General features: G+C 46.6%; 1 protein-coding gene across 7 annotated transcripts in view; it reads right to left on the reverse strand.

The window, feature by feature from the left end:
- The window catches only part of MYO16 (myosin XVI), a 1,104,874-nt gene that overhangs the window by 637,676 nt on the left and 448,173 nt on the right, over positions 1–19,025 (reverse strand). For all 7 annotated transcript variants that reach the window (XM_063953181.1, XM_063953183.1, XM_063953182.1 and 4 more), the window contains one exon: positions 8,601–8,728. In XM_063953181.1, the coding sequence (XP_063809251.1) occupies positions 8,601–8,728 (128 nt within the window). The remainder of the gene's footprint in view (positions 1–8,600; positions 8,729–19,025) is intronic.

The raw sequence follows: 19,025 nt of genomic DNA on the forward strand, positions 1-19,025 counted from the left end.
CGGTGGCTGGACGCTGAGAAGAGGCAGCGGCACCGCTGGCCAGGACTGGCCAGCGGCAGAAGAGTGCGGCTGAAGATCCGGAGAGGCCACCAGGCGAGGGATGCAGAAGAGCTAACGAAGCTCCTCCCTGGTGCCTCTCCCACCGGTACAGATAAGCCCTCGGTGAGGGTGCCTGTCACCCCCCCCCCTTCTCTCCTCCCCAGACCACCAGGGATCGGGCATTAGGCCCGTGGGCACAGTCAGGCCACAGGCCTGTGGCCCAGCAGGCGGGCACTAGGCCCGTGGGGGTAATAGCAGGCATTAGGCCTGAGCCACATTAGAGGGCATTAGGCCCTAGTTCATTTGCGGCCACTAGGTATATAAGGTGACCCTGGGCATTAGGCCCATGTCACCCAACGGGCCCCAAGTTAGGCGGGCGCTAGGCCCGAGGGTAAAGTCAGGTCTCGGGCCTGTGGATAAATAGGGGGCACTAGGCCCAGCAAATAGAGAGTTACTTCCCCCCCCCCCAAGGCGAATAAAGGTGGCACTGGGCACTAGGCCCAGGCCACCCCGAGGTGTATAGGTAGGCAGGCCCGCTTGGCCTGAGCCCCATATAAGTAAGTGTACAGGAGGTGGGTAGGCTGTACGGCGCCCACCCCCCAGAGAGCAGGTAGGGATTTAAAGGGACAGCACAGTTTAACCTTGTATTGTGATATTTGTGATGTATGTTGTTTCTGTGCAGGGCCAAGGTTGTCTATAGTTTTTTTTTTTTGTCGCACCACACACATAGAGCTAGTTTGAGGGCTCTGCCGTTGTAGTTAGTGTAGTGGTGTTACATCAGGATAGAGATAGGCCCTGCACGGCTGTTGTTTGGTTGCCTCCTTACAGGGACCTGTAAGAGAGAGGAAGATTGCAGTGCAAGACTGACAACGGTGAGTAACACCCCTGTCCATGTGTCCCTTTCGATGTGTGTTTGTCCCTATCTGTCTCCCTTCCTTCTGGGCAAACGGTGAGCCTTGCACGCAGGTGCAAGGTTGAATTTACACCTGGTGCGAGAGTACCGATAGGTGAAATTCGGGCTCTGAGGCCGTGCGCCCAGGATGACCTTCACCTAGCCCGAAAGCTCTATTTTTCTGTTTCGGAGGGCGTTTCGGTCCACAGTTAGGAGGAACGGCACTCAGCAATCTCCTTCCCCCTAGGTCATCGTGTCCGGGTCTGACTGAAGATTTCCAGGTCCGTTGAAGGTTCCGGTACCTGAAGGTGAGAGAGTGCGTGAGTCTACACCTGCATGGCAGCAGGCACTAAACCGCACTGTCACCCTCTTACATCTGTCTTTGTCGCGTCCATCTCTAAATGAGGTCCATAGTTCCCCCCCATTGCCGGCAATCTAAACCTCCGGATCCCAGCGTTGGTATGGTGACCGGTGGGATCCCCATACCCAACCCACTTAGGACATCTGCTATTCAGGTAAACTGCGATCATCAGGTACAATTATCAGATGAGTCTGCTTTACATACAGTTGCAATTAGAGAAACACATAAAGGAGAGTTCTACTACATTTTTCAACTATTATAAGTTTTTGTTTTTTCGACACTTCTGATGAAGGTGAATCAATCTTATTCTGGTATTCTATGCTCCAGTGATGCCAACACCCTACAACTGCAAATCTTTAATAAAAAGTATTTAACAGATTTAAAAAAAAAGACAAAAAAACTTTGGTATTTTACTAACAATTTATCATTTGTTATGTGTTTATATGACCACATTACTTTATCAGAACTGTACAATTGCGTGGTTCAGGATCATGCTACTGGTAGCCATGGACTGGGTACGATCTGATAAATCCAAATGGCTGCTGTGGAGCCCAACAGTAAGAGGATTGTAAAACCTCTTGTGCAGCAGCAGAATTAGACTGCCAGAATGTGAGCAGGACAGTATGCATTGCAGGCATAGACATAGGAGTATCAGGTTTCAAGAGATACAGACAGAACTTACTGACCAAAGGAGAGAAAGCATAGGGGAGAGAGCTGTAAGTGACGTAGGGATCCCAGCTTCTCCTCCCGCCTGGGTGTCAGGGTCCTGTGTAACCTGTTATCTAATGAGAGCATTCATGTCTAGAGAGAAACACACACACACACACACAGAGCATCCTCCTGAGTCCTGTCCCAGTGTGTTAGCAGTACAGAGGCTGCTGCTGTTGCATTTTTGCAAGATAAATTATAGATTTTATTTTTCTATGTTTATTTTAAGCTTAAGTTGTCTTTGTTTCACTACAGGAAAAAATTATAAAATAGTTGTCTCTCTATTGAGTGGAGATATAAACAGTACCCAGGCCTTATTAAACTATTAGTTTAAATCTAATATACACCATTGGTTTATATTTAATATACACAATCCTTACCTCACAACATGAACCATTCCAGGAGGGACAAATTGCTCTCTCCCTGGACTTCCCTCTTAATATATAATTGTAATCATTTTTGTTGAAATCCTTTTTTTCATCAATGAAATAGTTCAATACATGTGATGCCAAGTCATGTTGAGAGGTATGCACAATCTAATATACATCCTTCCCCTCTCTACCAGCCCCCCCCCCCCCTGTCCTAAGTATCCCCAAGCCCCCTCCCACCAGGCCCCCTGTCCTAAGTGCCCCAAGCCCTCCCCCCACCCCCCAGGCTTAATCCAGCCCTGATGGTAGAGAAGGAACATGGATGAACATGGCTTCTTGGATTGTAGCTAGATTCACCCTCCTGCCAATCAAATTTAGTGGTTGCGTTAACATATATATGGGGACAGGCACTGTAGTATCCATGTTGTCTGCAGTTATAACCCCTCTAATGGTTGGCCAAGTCTCTTAAGTATGGCCCCCTAAGGATGCATTCCCCTAGTGGGCTCTTTATTCCTCAGTCTGACACTGAGTCATTTTATGAATATTTGTTTGCCAGTTTGACCATGCACTTTAAATAAGTTAGCGTGGCCTTTTTTGATTAAGGGTTGACATGACAGATTAGCAAAAATGAAGTTAGGAAGCAGGTCTCACCCTGGCAATATACTGTAGGCAAGGGACTTCCACCAAAGATTCCATGACTATATACAATTGTATGCAGGTCAACGGGCCCTGAGGTGATTTCTCAAATACTTTGATTTTACAATAGCGGTTATATTTTTATTGATTACATAAATTTAGATTTCTAATAAAGATTGTTGCTTTTATAAGATGGGCTTTATCTTCTTTGACATACTGTATATGCATTTCTTTAAGAAACACTGTCACAATGTGATCCAAGTGACACAAATAATTGCTAGTCTACTGTAAGTTAGACTGTATTATTATACTTAATGTAAGTATTTATTAAGAGGGTATCAAAGTTCTTCAGCACTGTCATCTGTCACAATAACAATCCAAAGTTATCAGACTTTGTTATGATTTATTTTACATCTTTCAGTAAAACCATTTTTTACCTCTTATTATTCCTATTACATCTGAACATATTTAGATAGACTAAACATATTAAAACACAAAGTACACTCAGAGATAGATGAAACTGAAAATACTGTAATACAAAAAAGTTATATAAAACGGAGAAAGCAAAAGCATTTTTCAGAGAAACGCACACACATATCTCATCAACAGAGAGCCAGACTAAGGGGTATATTCAATAAAAGTCAGGTCCATTCCGACATGCAGTGTTCGGAATGGACTCGACAACCCCTATTCAAAAGAGCGGCCAAATCCGACTGTCGGATTTGGCCGCTCCCGTGTCCTGCTGCTGCTGCTGTCAGCGCTGCGGGTGCGCTGACAGCAGCGGCGGAGGGAGCTGTCAGCGGCACCAGGGCTAGAGGGGAGCGGTCAGCGGCGCGGGGGGTGAGGGGGGAGCGGGCTCCAGCGCCGGGGGTGAGGGGGAAGCAGGATGCAGCGCCGGAGGTGAGGTGATGTCTGCGGCACTGGGGGGGAGAGGAGCGGAGGAGACGGAGCGTACAGCGGAGGAGAGGAGGAGACGGGGGGAGCAGCGGCTGCAGCAGTGGAGGCTCACGGCAGTGTCCATCCGGCTCCAGCAAGAGGGCCGTAATGAATAGGTCGGAACCCCTTCCGACCTAAAACTGTCGGAAGCTGCCGTCTTTCCGACAAAACGGCAGCTTCCGACAGTTATTGAATATACCCCTAAGGGGGTAATTCAGATCTGATCTCAGCAGCAAATTTGTTAGCAGTCGGGCAAAACCATGTGCACTGCAGGGGGGGCGATATAACATTTGCAGAGAGAGTTAGATTTGGGTGGGGTATTTTGTTTCTGTGCAGGGTAAATACTGGCTGCTTTATTTTTACACTGCAATTCAGATTTCAGATTAAAACACACCCCACCCAAATGTAACTCTCTCTGCACATGTTATATCTGCCCCCCTGCAGTGCACATGGTTTTGCCCAACTGCTAACAAATTTGCTGCTGCGATCAGATCTGAATTAGGCCCCAAGGCTTTTCTTTCTTCCACTCATCTCAATAGGACTGAAGGTTTTGAATTGAAATATCATGAAGTAAAATAAACCATGAGGCGTTTCTCTGTGTATTGCCTCTTTAATGTGTTGGAGTTGTTTACCCTTTAACCACTTGCCTGGCATGGTCGCAAAAGATGCGACCATGCATGCAAGTGCTTTATCTGATCTGGTCGCACAGGATGCGACCAGTCAGATAAACTGTGTTAGCAGCGGCAGGGAAGGCAAACTTCCCTCCTCTACTATTGTCAGAAGGACTGGAAGGTCCCTCTGCCTCCCTGCACTCTCCCCTACTGATCGACATGCTGCCGATCACTGCTGATCGGTCAGCACAGCAGGACTCCCCCTCCAGCGGCTACAGACAATAGCAGCCGCTGGGGAGGTGTAAATGGACACGGACTTTTATATTGCAGAATGTGACCGATTATTAGCAGACAGTGATACATATAGTGCACTGCCAGCAGATCCTACCAAGGAGTACAAATCTGAGCTCGATGATATTTTAAGTACAGCACTTACTGAAGGGCTTATTACACTGGAAATACATAATAAGTTGTGTTGCATGTTCCCGGTAATACCCATATTGTATGCTATTCCTAAGTTGCATAAAGATGCCCAGCACCCCCCCGGTCGGCCTATCATATCCGCCAGGGGGTCACTACGTGAGGCCTTAGCAATCTATCTCGATGTGTATTTACAGCCTTGCATCCAGGCCACCTTCACCCACTTGAAAGATTCCAACACTTTATTGAGGAAGTTGGTTGCTTTCGGGCCCATTGATAATCATACTACGCTCAACACTTTAGACGTAACAAGCTTATATACGTGTATACCGCATCAAGCGGGTTTATCCGCAGTAAGACATCTCATCACCAACAATACATTATATACTGGGCCAGATATAGATTTATTTATCACATTATTGGAATTTACGTTAACACATAACTATTTTTTGTTTAATGGCCGTTTTTTTAACCAGAAGAAAGGATGTGCCATGGGGTCAGCAGTGGCTCCGTCCCTGGCCAACGCATACATGTGGGAGATAGAACGTAATCTCTTTTTTGAGAAGGTGTCTATTTCCAAACATATTTCATTATATTTCCGGAACACAGATGACCTGCTTTTGTTTTGGACACATGAACCCCAAAAATTGTGTACCCTAATTGAGGAACAAAACGAGTCATCTAGTCCGGTCAAGTTTACCCTTAATTCACATGTTAATGAAATTTGTTTTTTGGATATCAAAATCATGATCCGTGATGGTAAGATTCTTACGGCACTATACAGTAAGCCCACAGATCATAACACTCTGTTGCGTTACGACAGTTTTCACCCAAGACCCTTGGTGAGGGGTCTCCCTTACTCGCAATATCTTAGGGTCCGCAGAATCACAAGTGAACCTGACGACCTCGAAAGACAGTTAGACTCCATGTCAGAAAAAATTAGTCAGAGGGGTTATCCCAATGACATTCTCAAACAGGCACGTGAAAAGGTCATGGCCCAAAGTAGAAGCGACGTATTGAGGGGTGAGAGCCCTAAAGTAAACAGCGATAAAATAACTTGGGTTAATGAGTTCAATACCACCAGCTCCAGGACTAATAAGCGTATCAAACAAATGTGGCCAATGATTAGCACAGACCCCAGTTTATCGTCCCTTAAACACACCAAAATAATGCCATGCTACACACGTAGTGCCAACATCAAGGACCTTGTGGTCAAAAATGACGTCACTGGTTTTAAAACAGCCACGACAGCTACACATTTTTTGAGTCGCAAGCCAGGTTGTTTCAAATGCCTAGGCTGCACTACGTGCAGCTACATGCTGACGGGAGACTTTATTCTACACCCACACACAGGGAGAAAAATTAACATCTCATGGCCTGTGACCTGCAGCTCTTCATTTGTAATATATGTTCTGATTTGCCCTTGCAGCCTGTATTACGTTGGTAAGACACAATGCCTTTTCAAGGAACGGATGGCCCAACACAGATCTGCCATTAGGGCCGCCCTTAATACCGGCAAAAGCGACCAACCGGTCGCCCGCCATTTTGCACAGATGCGCCATAATTTGGCAGCAATACGATACAAAATTGTGGACCACATCCCTGTTTCCCCCCGAGGTGGAGATAGAGCGAGCCAATTACTCCAACTGGAAGCTCGTTGGATTTTCAAATTAGATACCATCCATCCAAGAGGCTTAAATGAACAACTTAATTTACATTGTTTCCTTTAAATACACCTTGCTCCAGAAGCCTGTCATTTTGTTTTCTAACAAATATTCTAGAATACCATAAATATTTATAGCTAGAGTATTTTTTGAAGCATATCAATTTTTTAATCTGATTGCAGATATAACAGGTTTCCATTTGCATGTCTAGGCTGCCACCAGCATATATGTCAAGCATTGAAACATATTTTGCACATTGTGCGATGTCTATAATATATGATTAATGCAGGATACTTTGCTTGATCTGTTATTGCAGGATTAACTCTGGTAATGAGGTTTACCAGTGGTTATACATGGCCGATGTTAGCAGGTAGCCCTTGCAATGTATATATATTCATTCATGTTTTTTGTTTTTTATTTTTTAGTTGATCACATTACGTAGCAGTGTGTTCTAAAACACTTGGTTTTAGTAATACTCAGCATTGTATGCACTTTCCATAATGTTTTTAATGTTATTGTTGTGTCACGTGACGCGGCACGGCATTGGATTGCTGCGCTGCGTCTCCATGGTAACCGGCTCCCCTCTGTTTACAGCCACGTCATCAGCGGGTCCGTGTAGCGGGTTGACGCTACTTCTGGGCGCCGCATGCCACACGCTACCGGAAGTGCGGGCTCCATAAACTGGACGGCGCGGACGCGGCCGGAGACGCTGGGACCCAGGATAGGTAAGGTATTTAAGTTGTTTTCACTGTATTGTCACTAGTTTGCAGTGTCCTGAGGAAGGGGGTCCGTCCCCCGAAACGTTGACAATAAATGCACTATTTGCTTTGATTCACCTCGTTGTGAAAGACTCTGAGTGCCGCCGTCACCCTCTCTTCTGCATACTGGGGCCACCATACCCCTAGGAGGGCACCGGAACGATACCCCTACGGGGACAGCGGAGTGCCGGGCTGCTTCCATGGACTATATATATATATATATATATATATATATATATATATATATATATATATTATTTTTTTTATTATTATTTTTTTTTAACTAAAATCATTTTGGATAGGGTTAATTTCATGTTCTTCACCCAATTCACTCATAGAAAAACCCGACAATTTCTGAGCTTTTTTGGGGGAAAAAATCTGAGCTAGTTCACCCTCCCACCCTCCTTATTTCTTTGTTGCGTGTGTTTGTGTGTGAATCCATTGCATTAGTTCAGCTCACGCAAATGTTGACCACAAGGAACACAAATGTAGAATAATACCAGGCTAAATTTTGAAGAAGTCACAGCACTGTTCCTGTAGTAACAGCTTAATAAAAATTTAAAAAACAGATGGTGGGATGTAATGCAGTCCAAGATCCCCAGAGGTGAAGGTTGCCGGCCAATCTCGGACTTTTTTTAAAGGGACAATCACTCACAAGGCAAAACCATGCCTTGTAATTGATTGTCCCTTGAAAAAATGTCCGAGATCGTCCAGCAACCCCCACCTCAGGTGATCTCGGACTGCATTACATCCCACCAAGAGTGTTTTTGTTTTTAAACCCATTTGGTTTAAACCATGGTTTATTTAATTAAATTACACATGCAATTAATTTAGTCCACTAAGGGAATTTTTGACGCAAGAAAGAAGACAATTCAGCAAAAAAAATATTTTTGGTGATGTCATGCAACCAGTACTGTACCTCTAGCAGCCACACAGGGATTTGCAAATCAAAATAACAAAGGGTTAATTAAATTAAATGAAGTTATATTAAGTACTGCAATGAACAGAGATATTTGTAGTTTGATAAATAATGAGTTTTCTACAGTATGTGATGAAAAGCTAAGAAAATAGCACAGTTTATCCCAATAGGTTTGTTGCCTAACATGGAATTGTATTCTATTGCTACATTACTACTTTGCTCTATGGAATACACAATGTCAAAGACAACATAGAGAAATGATATATGCTAATACCAAGCAGACTGTACCTTAAGATAAAACACTGAGGTCTTTTCTCTTGGAAAACCATATGGTATGCTCTCTCTGAGCAAGCAAAAATGTGAGGAGGGAGGGACGAGCACAAGCGTCCAGAGATATTATGATATAAATGAGTGACCTAAAATAAAAAAAAAGATTCCATCCATAACTACACAAAACATTGCACATTATTATTTATTTCTCAAAGTGGTATTTACATATTATGACACTTTGACAGAGTTCACTGTAAATTGTTGCCTGTAGAACCATGTTTCTTCTGCTGCCACAGGGAAGCACAGCATTTACATGTGTAATGATAGACTAAAATATGCATGTTTTACAGAGCAAGAAAATTATTGTATTTTAAAGGCTATTTGTACATATATTGACTGAAGTACTTATATATGTCCACCGAGATCTCTTTTACACAGGTATGGTATAGAAGATATAAAGGTATATGCAATTGCAGTCGAATTGCAGAAAATGTCGCAAAACGGGTCATTTTCGACACAAAAAACTGTCGAATTTGACTCCACAATGCAATACAGTACTTTTCGACAAAAAAACTGCCATTTCATTTTCGACTTTTGGCAATTCAACTTTTTTTCAATTCGACATGTCTGCAATGTTAAAATGCGGCTTTTCGACAAAAGTATATTCAATTGAAGAATGTCGATTCGACAACAGTGCTTTTCGACAGTCATTTCGTCAATTTCATTCCACCTCATTTTCCTGTCGTGATCTAATAAATTTTTTTTAAAAACATGAAATTTTTTTTTGTGCTTTTTTTTATTGCTAATAGCATATCTATTTATATTGGAAGGGATTATCTACTTGGTTTGTCCTTAGGAGCCACAAGTATTATTTCATCGATTTTTTAAAATAATATAATTTTTTTTTACTAACTACAATAATATGGAGAGATCAGCGCATGTTTTTAGGTTGGAAGGGGTGTGAAAGTGTTAAAATTCCTGAAAAAAATGCGTGGGGTACCCCCTCCTAAGCATAACCAGCCTCGGGCTCTTTGAGCCGGTCCTGGTTGTAAAAATACGGGGGGGGAAATGACAGGGGTTCCCCTGTATTTTAACAATCAGCACCGGGCTCTGTGTCTGGTCCTGGTGCAAAAAATACGGGGGGGAAAAAGATGTAGGGGTCCCCCGTATTTTTCACACCAGCACCGGGCTCCACTAGCCAGAGAGAGAACGCCACAGCCAGGGGACACTTTTATATTGGTCCCTGCGGCCGTGGCATTAAATCCCCAACTAGTCACTCCTGGCCGGGGTACCCCGGAGGAGTGGGGACCCCTTAAATCAAGGGGTCCCTCCCTCCAGCCACCCAAGGGCCAAGGGTGAAGCCCGGGGCTGCCCCCCCCATCCAAGGGCGGGGGATGGGGGGCTGATAGCCAGAGTGTAAAATGAAAGAATATTGTTTTTTGTAGAAGAACTACAAGTCCCAGCAAGCCTCCCCCACAAGCTGGTACTTGGAGAACCACAAGTACCAGCATCCGGGGGGGAAATGGGCCCGCTGGTACCTGTAGTTCTACTACAACAAAAACACCCAAATTAAAACAGTACACACACACCGTGACAGTATAACTTTATTACATACATGCACACCTACATACATACATACATACTTACCTATGTTGACACAAAGAGTCGGTCCCCTTCTCCATGTAGAATCCACAGGGTACCTGTAAATAAAATTATACCCTTGGGTGGCTGGAGGGGGGACCCCTTGATTTAAGGGGTCCCCACTCCTCCAGAGTACCCCGGCCAGGGGTGACTAGTTGGGGATTTAATGCCACGGCCGCAGGGACCAAGATAAAAGTGTCCCCCAGCTGTGGCTTTCTCTCTCTGGCTAGTGGAGCCCGGTGCTGGTGTGAAAAATACGGGGGACCCCTACGGCTTTTGTCCCCCGTATTTTTTGCACCAGGACCAGACGCAGAGCCCGGTGCTGGTTGTTAAAATACGGGGGAACCCCTGTCATTTCCCCCCCCCATATTTTTACAACCAGGACCGGCTCAAAGAGCCCGAGGCTGTTTATGCTTAGGAGGGGGGACCCCACACAATTTTTTTCATGATTTTTTTAACACTTTTGTGCCGTCCATGAAGTCAAATCCAGGCTGCCCACTATTCGTCAATTGGTCCGTTTATCGACAGGGGGACTGTTGAACCCGTTATTTATTGAATATGTCAAATTCGGGTCCCGGCGGGAGGGTTTTGACTGTCGAATTGTGTCGAATTCAAAAACTGACGAATTCCAGCCGGAATTCGACCACAACTGCATATACCCCATACAGTACTAAATAGGTAGGCAGTCATTAGGTCGACCCCATATGGCCGACATGCATTAGCAGAGCCGTAACTAGACTTTTTGGTGCCCTGTGCCAGAGAGAGAAATGGTGCCCACCCCCCATTTTCCCAATAGGGACATAAGATGCATGCCTTTCCCCATTTTATATATACACTGCAAGAAAATGGATTTGGACACAAATCCTCCTTATGCCACATTGATGCACATAACTTGATTGCTTGTTGTTATTCAGTTACAATACCCTTTATTAAAAAACACATTTCAATTTACTGCCATACCCAGGATTTAAACCCATAACATGTTGAATTCTAACCAGACACCCTACTCATTAAGCTATTTGCTCCTGCATAAAAGCTATGAACACTATGGGGTATATGCAATTAGCGGCGAATCGCGGCAATTTTTCGGCCGTTTTTTTATTTGACACAATTCGACCGTCTAATTTCGGCAAGTGGGTGCCGAAATTGACCATATTCAATAAAAAACGGATTCGACAGTCCCGCTGACGAAAAACGGCCGATTTGACGGATTTTGTTCCGATTTTTAAAAAACGGGAAAAAGCCCGAAAAAAAATGGCGTGGGGTCCCCCCTCCAAAGCATAACCAGCCTCGGGCTCTTCGAGCCGGTCCTGGTTCTAAAAATCCGGGGGGAAAAATGTCATGGGATCCCCTGTATTTTTAAAACCAGCACCGGGCTCTGCGCCTGGTGCAAAAAATACGGGGGAACAAAAGGAGTAGGGGTCCCCCGTATTTTTTACACCAGCATCGGGCTCCACTAGCTGGACAGATAATGCCACAGCCGGGGGTCACTTTTATACAGCGCCCTGCGGCCGTGGCATTAAATATCCAACTAGTCACCCCTGGCCGGGGTACCCTGGGGGAGTGGGGACCCCTTCAATCAAGAGGTCCCCCCCTCAGCCACCCAAGGGCCAGGGGTGAAGCCCGAGGCTGTCCCCCCCCACCCAAGGGCTGCGGATGGGGGGCTGATAGCCTTTTGAAAAATGAAAGAATATTGTTTTTTCCAGTAGTACTACAAGTACCAGCAAGCCTCCACCGCAAGCTGGTACTTGGAGAACCACAAGTACCAGCATGCAGGAGAAAAACGGGCCCGCTGGTACCTGTAGTTCTACTGGAAAAAAAATACCCAAATAAAAACAGGAGACACACATCGTGAAAGTAAAACTTTATTTCATACATGCCGACACATACATACTTACCTATGTTGACCCGCCGACTGCCATGCCCCCCTCGTCACTGAAGAATCCGGGGTACCTGTGAAAAATAAGAATTTACTTACCGATAATTCTATTTCTCATAGTCCGTAGTGGATGCTGGGGACTCCGAAAGGACCATGGGGAATAGCGGCTCCGCAGGAGACTGGGCACAAAGTAAAAGCTTTAGGACTAGCTGGTGTGCACTGGCTCCTCCCCCTATGACCCTCCTCCAAGCCTCAGTTAGGATACTGTGCCCGGACGAGCGTACACAATAAGGAAGGATTTTGAATCCCGGGTAAGACTCATACCAGCCACACCAATCACACCGTACAACTTGTGATCTGAACCCAGTTAACAGCATGATAACAGAAGGAGCCTCTGAAAAGATGGCTCACAACAACAATAACCCGATTTTTGTAACAATAACTATGTACAAGTAATGCAGACAATCCGCACTTGGGATGGGCGCCCAGCATCCACTACGGACTATGAGAAATAGAATTATCGGTAAGTAAATTCTTATTTTCTCTAACGTCCTAGTGGATGCTGGGGACTCCGAAAGGACCATGGGGATTATACCAAAGCTCCCAAACGGGCGGGAGAGTGCGGATGACTCTGCAGCACCGAATGAGAGAACTCCAGGTCCTCCTCAGCCAGGGTATCAAATTTGTAGAATTTAGCAAACGTGTTTGCCCCTGACCAAGTAGCTGCTCGGCAAAGTTGTAAAGCCGAGACCCCTCGGGCAGCCGCCCAAGATGAGCCCACTTTCCGTGTGGAATGGGCTTTTACAGATTTTGGCTGTGGCAGGCCTGCCACAGAATGTGCAAGCTGAATTGTACTACAAATCCAACGAGCAATCGTCTGCTTAGAAGCAGGAGCACCCAGCTTGCTGGGTGCATACAGGATAAACAGCGAATCAGATTTTCTGACTCCAGCCGTCCTGGAAACATATATTTTCAGGGCCCTGACTACGTCCAGCAACTTGGAATCCTCCAAGTCCCTAGTAGCCGCAGGCACCACAATAGGCTGGTTTAAGTGAAATGCTGAAACCACCTTAGGAAGAAATTGAGGACGAGTCCTCAATTCTGCCCTGTCCGTATGAAAAGTTAGGTAAGGGCTTTTATAGGATAAAGCCGCCAATTCTGAGACACGCCTGGCTGAAGCCAGGGCTAACAGCATTACCACTTTCCATGTGAGATATTTTAAGTCCACAGTGGTGAGTGGTTCAAACCAATGTGATTTTAGGAATCCCAAAACTACATTGAGATCCCAAAGTGCCACTGGAGGCACAAAAGGAGGCTGTATATGCAGTACTCCCTTGACAAAAGTCTGAACTTCAGGAACAGAAGCCAGTTCTTTTTGGAAGAATATTGACAGGGCCGAAATTTGAAACTTAATGGACCCTAATTTGAGGCCCATAGACAGTCCAGTTTGCAGGAAATGCAGGAAACGACCCAGTTGAAATTCCTCTGTAGGGGCCTTCCTGGCCTCGCACCACGCAACATATTTACGCCAAATACGGTGATAATGTTGTATGGTTACATCCTTCCTGGCTTTGATCAGGGTAGGGATGACTTCATCCGGAATGCCTTTTTCCTTCAGGATCCGGCGTTCAACCGCCATGCCGTCAAACGCAGCCGCGGTAAGTCTTGGAATAGACATGGTCCCTGCTGGAGCAGGTCCTTTCTTAGAGGTAGAGGCCACGGGTCTTCCGTGAGCATCTCTTGAATTTCCGGGTACCAAGTCCTTCTTGGCCAATCCGGAGCCACGAGTATAGTCTTTACTCCTCTCCTTCTTATGATTCTCAGTACTTTTGGTATGAGAGGAAGAGGAGGGAACACATACACTGACTGGTACACCCACGGTGTTACCAGAGCGTCCACAGCTATTGCCTGAGGGTCCCTTGACCTGGCGCAATATCTGTCCAGTTTTTTGTTGAGGCGAGGCGCCATCATGTCCACCTTTGGTTTTTCCCAACGGTTCACAATCATGTGGAAGACTTCTGGGTGAAGTCCCCACTCCCCCGGGTGAAGATCGTGTCTGCTGAGGAAGTCTGCTTCCCAGTTGTCCACTCCCGGAATGAACACTGCTGACAGTGCTATCACATGATTCTCCGCCCAGCGAAGAATCCTTGCCACTTCCATCATTGCCCTCCTGCTTCTTGTGCCGCCCTGTCTGTTTACGTGGGCGACTGCCGTGATGTTGTCCGACTGGATCAACACCGGCTGACCCTGAAGCAGAGGTCTTGCCTGACTTAGGGCATTGTAAATGGCCCTTAGTTCCAGGATATTTATGTGAAGTGACGTTTCCATGCTTGACCACAAGCCCTGGAAATTTCTTTCCTGTGTGACTGCTCCCCAGCCTCTCAGGCTGGCATCCGTGGTCACCAGGACCCAATCCTGAATGCCGAATCTGCGGCCCTCTAGGAGATGAGCACTCTGTAACCACCACAGGAGAGACACCCTTGTCCTTGGAGACAGGGTTATCCGCTGATGCATTTGAAGATGCGATCCGGACCATTTGTCCAGCAGATCCCACTGAAAAGTTCTTGCGTGGAATCTGCCGAATGGAATCGCTTCGTAAGAAGCCACCATCTTTCCCAGGACCCTTGTGCATTGATACTGACACTTGGCCTGGTCTTAGGAGGTTCCTGACTAGGTCGGATAACTCCTTGGCTTTCTCCTCCGGGAGAAACACCTTTTTCTGTACTGTGTCCAGAATCATCCCTAGGAACAGCAGACGTGTCGTCGGAATCAGCTGTGATTTTGGAATATTTAGAATCCATCCGTGCTGTCGCAGTACTACTTGAGATAGTGCTACTCCGACCTCTAACTGTTCTCTGGACCTTGCCCTTATCAGGAGATCGTCCAAGTAAGGGATAATTAAGACGCCTTTTCTTCGAAGAAGAATCATCATTTCGGCCATTACCTTGGTAAAGACCCGGGGTGCCGTGGACAATCCAAACGGCAGCGTCTGAAACTGATAGTGACAGTTCTGTACCACAAACCTGAGGTACCCTTGGTGAGAAGGGCAAATTGGGACATGGAGGTAAGCATCCTTGATGTCCAGAGACACCATATAGTCCCCTTCTTCCAGGTTCGCTATCACTGCTCTGAGTGACTCCATCTTGAACTTGAACCTTTTTATGTAAGTGTTCAAGGATTTCAGATTTAAAATGGGTCTCAACGAGTCGTCCGGCTTCGGTACCACAAACAGCGTGGAATAATACCCCTTTCCCTGTTGTAGGAGGGGTACCTTGATTATCACCTGCTGGGAATACAGCTTGTGAATGGCTTCCAATACCGCCTCCCTGTCGGGGGGAGACGTTGGTAAAGCAGACTTCAGGAACCGGCGAGGGGGAGACGTCTCGAATTCCAATTTGTACCCCTGAGATACTACCTGCAGGATCCAGGGGTCCACTTGCGAGTGTGCCCACTGCGCGCTGAAATTCTTGAGACGGGCCCCCACCGCGCCTGAGTCCGCTTGTAAGGCCCCAGCGTCATGCTGAGGACTTGGCAGAAGCGGGGGAGGGCTTCTGTTCGTGGGAAGAGGCTGTTTGCTGCAGTCTTTTTCCCCTTCCTCTGCCCCGGGGCAGATATGAGTGGCCTTTTGCCCGCTTGCCCTTATGGGGACGAAAGGACTGAGCCTGAAAAGACGGTATCTTTTTCTGCTGCGAGGTGACTTGGGGTAAAAAGGTGGATTTTCCAGCCGTTGCCGTGGCCACCAGGTCCGATAGACCGACCCCAAATAACTCCTCCCCTTTATACGGCAATACTTCCATATGCCGTTTGGAATCCGCATCCCCTGACCACTGTCGCGTCCATAATCCTCTTCTGGCAGAAATGGACATCGCACTTACTCTTGATGCCAGAGTGCAAATATCCCTCTGTGCATCTCGCATATATAGAAATGCATCCTTTAAATGCTCTATAGTCAATAATATATTGTCCCTGTCCAGGGTATCAATATTTTCAGTCAGGGAATCCGACCAAGCCACCCCAGCACTGCACATCCAGGCTGAGGCGATTGCTGGTCGCAGTATAATACCAGTATGTGTGTATATACTTTTAAGGATATTTTCCAGCTTCCTATCAGCTGGTTCCTTGAGGGCGGCCGTATCAGGGGACGGTAACGCCACTTGTTTTGATAAGCGTGTGAGCGCCTTATCTACGCTAGGGGGTGTTTCCCAACGCGCCCTAACCTCTGGTGGGAAAGGGTATAATGCCAATAATTTTTTAGAAATTAGTAGTTTTTTATCGGGGGAAACCCACGCTTTATCACACACCTCATTTAATTCATCTGATTCAGGAAAAACTACGGGTAGTTTTTTCACACCCCACATAATACCCTTTTTTGTGGTACTTGTAGTATCAGAAATGTTCAAAACCTCCTTCATTGCCGTGATCATGTAACGTGTGGCCCTACTGGAAAATACGTTTGTTTCCTCACCGTCGACACTGGAGTCAGTGTCCGTGTCAGTGTCTGTATCGACCTGAGGTAACGGGCGTTTTATAGCCCCTGACGGTGTTTTAGACGCCTGTACAGGTATTAACTGATTTGCCGGCTGTCTCATGTCGTCAACAGTCTTTTGTAAAGTGCCGACACTATCACGTAATTCTTTCCATAAGACCATCCAGTCAGGTGTCGACTCCCTAGGGGGTGACATCACTAACACAGGCAATTGCTCCGCCTCCACACCATTTTCCTCCTCATACATGTCGACACAGCGTACCGACACACAGCACACACACAGGGAATGCTCTGATAGAGGACAGGACCCCACTAGCCCTTTGGGGAGACAGAGGGAGAGTTTGCCAGCACACACCAGAGCGCTATATATATACAGGGATAACCTTATATAAGTGTTTTTCCCTAATATAGCTGCTGTATATATTAATATGCCAATTTAGTGCCCCCCCTCTCTTGTTTTACCCTGTTTCTGTTGTGCAGGACTGCAGGGGAGAGTCAGGGAGCCTTCCTCCAACGGAGCTGTGAGGAAAAAATGGCGCTTGTGTGCTGAGGAGATAGGCTCCGCCCCTTTTTTGGCTGCCTTTCTCCCGCTTTTTTGTGGAAAACTGGCAGGGGTTAAATACATCCATATAGCCCAGGAGCTATATGTGATGTATTTTTAGCCATTTAAGGTATTTTCATTGCGTCCCAGGGCGCCCCCCCCTCAGCGCCCTGCACCCTCAGTGACCGGAGTGTGAAGTGTGCTGAGAGCAATGGCGCACAGCTGCGGTGCTGTGCGCTACCTTATTGAAGACAGGACGTCTTCTGCCGCCGATTTTCCGGACCTCTTCACTCTTCTGGCTCTGTAAGGGGGCCGGCGGCGCGGCTCCGGGACCCATCCATGGCTGGGCCTGTGATCGTCCCTCTGGAGCTAATGTCCAGTAGCCTAAGAAGCCCAATCCACTCTGCACGCAGGTGAGTTCGCTTCTTCTCCCCTTAGTCCCTCGATGCAGTGAGCCTGTTGCCAGCAGGTCTCACTGAAAATAAAAAAACCTATTTAAACTTTTACTCTAAGCAGCTCAGGAGAGCCACCTAGATTGCACCCTTCTCGTTCGGGCACAAAATCTTAACTGAGGCTTGGAGGAGGGTCATAGGGGGAGGAGCCAGTGCACACCAGCTAGTCCTAAAGCTTTTACTTTGTGCCCAGTCTCCTGCGGAGCCGCTATTCCCCATGGTCCTTTCGGAGTCCCCAGCATCCACTAGGACGTTAGAGAAAATAAGATTTTACTCACCGGTAAATCTATTTCTCGTAGTCCGTAGTGGATGCTGGGAACTCCGTAAGGACCATGGGGAATAGATGGGCTCCGCAGGAGACTGGGCACTCTAAAAGAAAGATTAGGTACTATCTGGTGTGCACTGGCTCCTCCCACTATGACCCTCCTCCAGACCTCAGTTAGGATACTGTGCCCGGAAGAGCTGACACAATAAGGAAGGATTTTGAATCCCGATTAAGGCCCTCATTCCGAGTTGATCGCTCGTTATTTTTCATCGCATCGCAGTGAAATTTCGCTTAGTGCGCATGCGCAATAGTCGCACTGCGACTGCGCCAAGTAACTTTGCTATGAAGATAGGATTTTTACTCACGGCATTTTCTTCGCTCCGGCGATAGTAGTGTGATTGACAGGAAATGGGTGTTACTGGGCGGAAACACAGCGTTTTAGGGGCGTGTGGATGAAAACGCTACCGTTTCCGGAAAAAACGCAGGAGTGGCCGGAGAAACGGGGGAGTGTCTGAGCGAACGCTGGGTGTGTTTCTGACGTCAATCCAGGAACGACAAGCACTGAACTGATCGCACAGGCAGAGTAAGTGTGGAGCTACTCTAAAACTGCTAAGTAGTTTTTGATCGCAATAATGCGAATACATCGGTCGCAATTTTAGGATGCTAAGATACACTCCCAGTAGGCGTAGGCTTAGCGTGTGTAACTCTGCTAAATTCGCCTTGCGACCGATCAACTCGGAATGAGGGCCTAAGACTCATACCAGCCACACCAATCACACCGTATAACTCGTGATACTACACCCAGTTAACAGTATGAAATATAACTGAGCCTCTCAACAGATGGCTCAACAATAACCCTTAGTGAGGCAATAACTACATACAAGTATTGCAGACAATCTGCATTTGGGATGGGCGCCCAGCATCCACTACGGACTACGAGAAATAGATTTACCGGTGAGTAAAATCTTATTTTCTCTGACGTCCTAGTGGATGCTGGGAACTCCGTAAGGACCATGGGGATTATACCAAAGCTCCCAAACGGGCGGGAGAGTGCGGATGACTCTGCAGCACCGAATGAGAGAACTCAAGGTCCTCCTCAGCCAGGGTATCAATTTTGTAGAATTTAGCAAACGTGTTTGCCCCTGACCAAGTTGCAGCTCGGCAAAATTGTAAAGCCGA

The sequence above is a fragment of the Pseudophryne corroboree genome, chromosome 2 (genome assembly GCF_028390025.1).
Source record: "Pseudophryne corroboree isolate aPseCor3 chromosome 2, aPseCor3.hap2, whole genome shotgun sequence".
In the NCBI taxonomy this organism is placed as follows: domain Eukaryota; kingdom Metazoa; phylum Chordata; class Amphibia; order Anura; family Myobatrachidae; genus Pseudophryne; species Pseudophryne corroboree.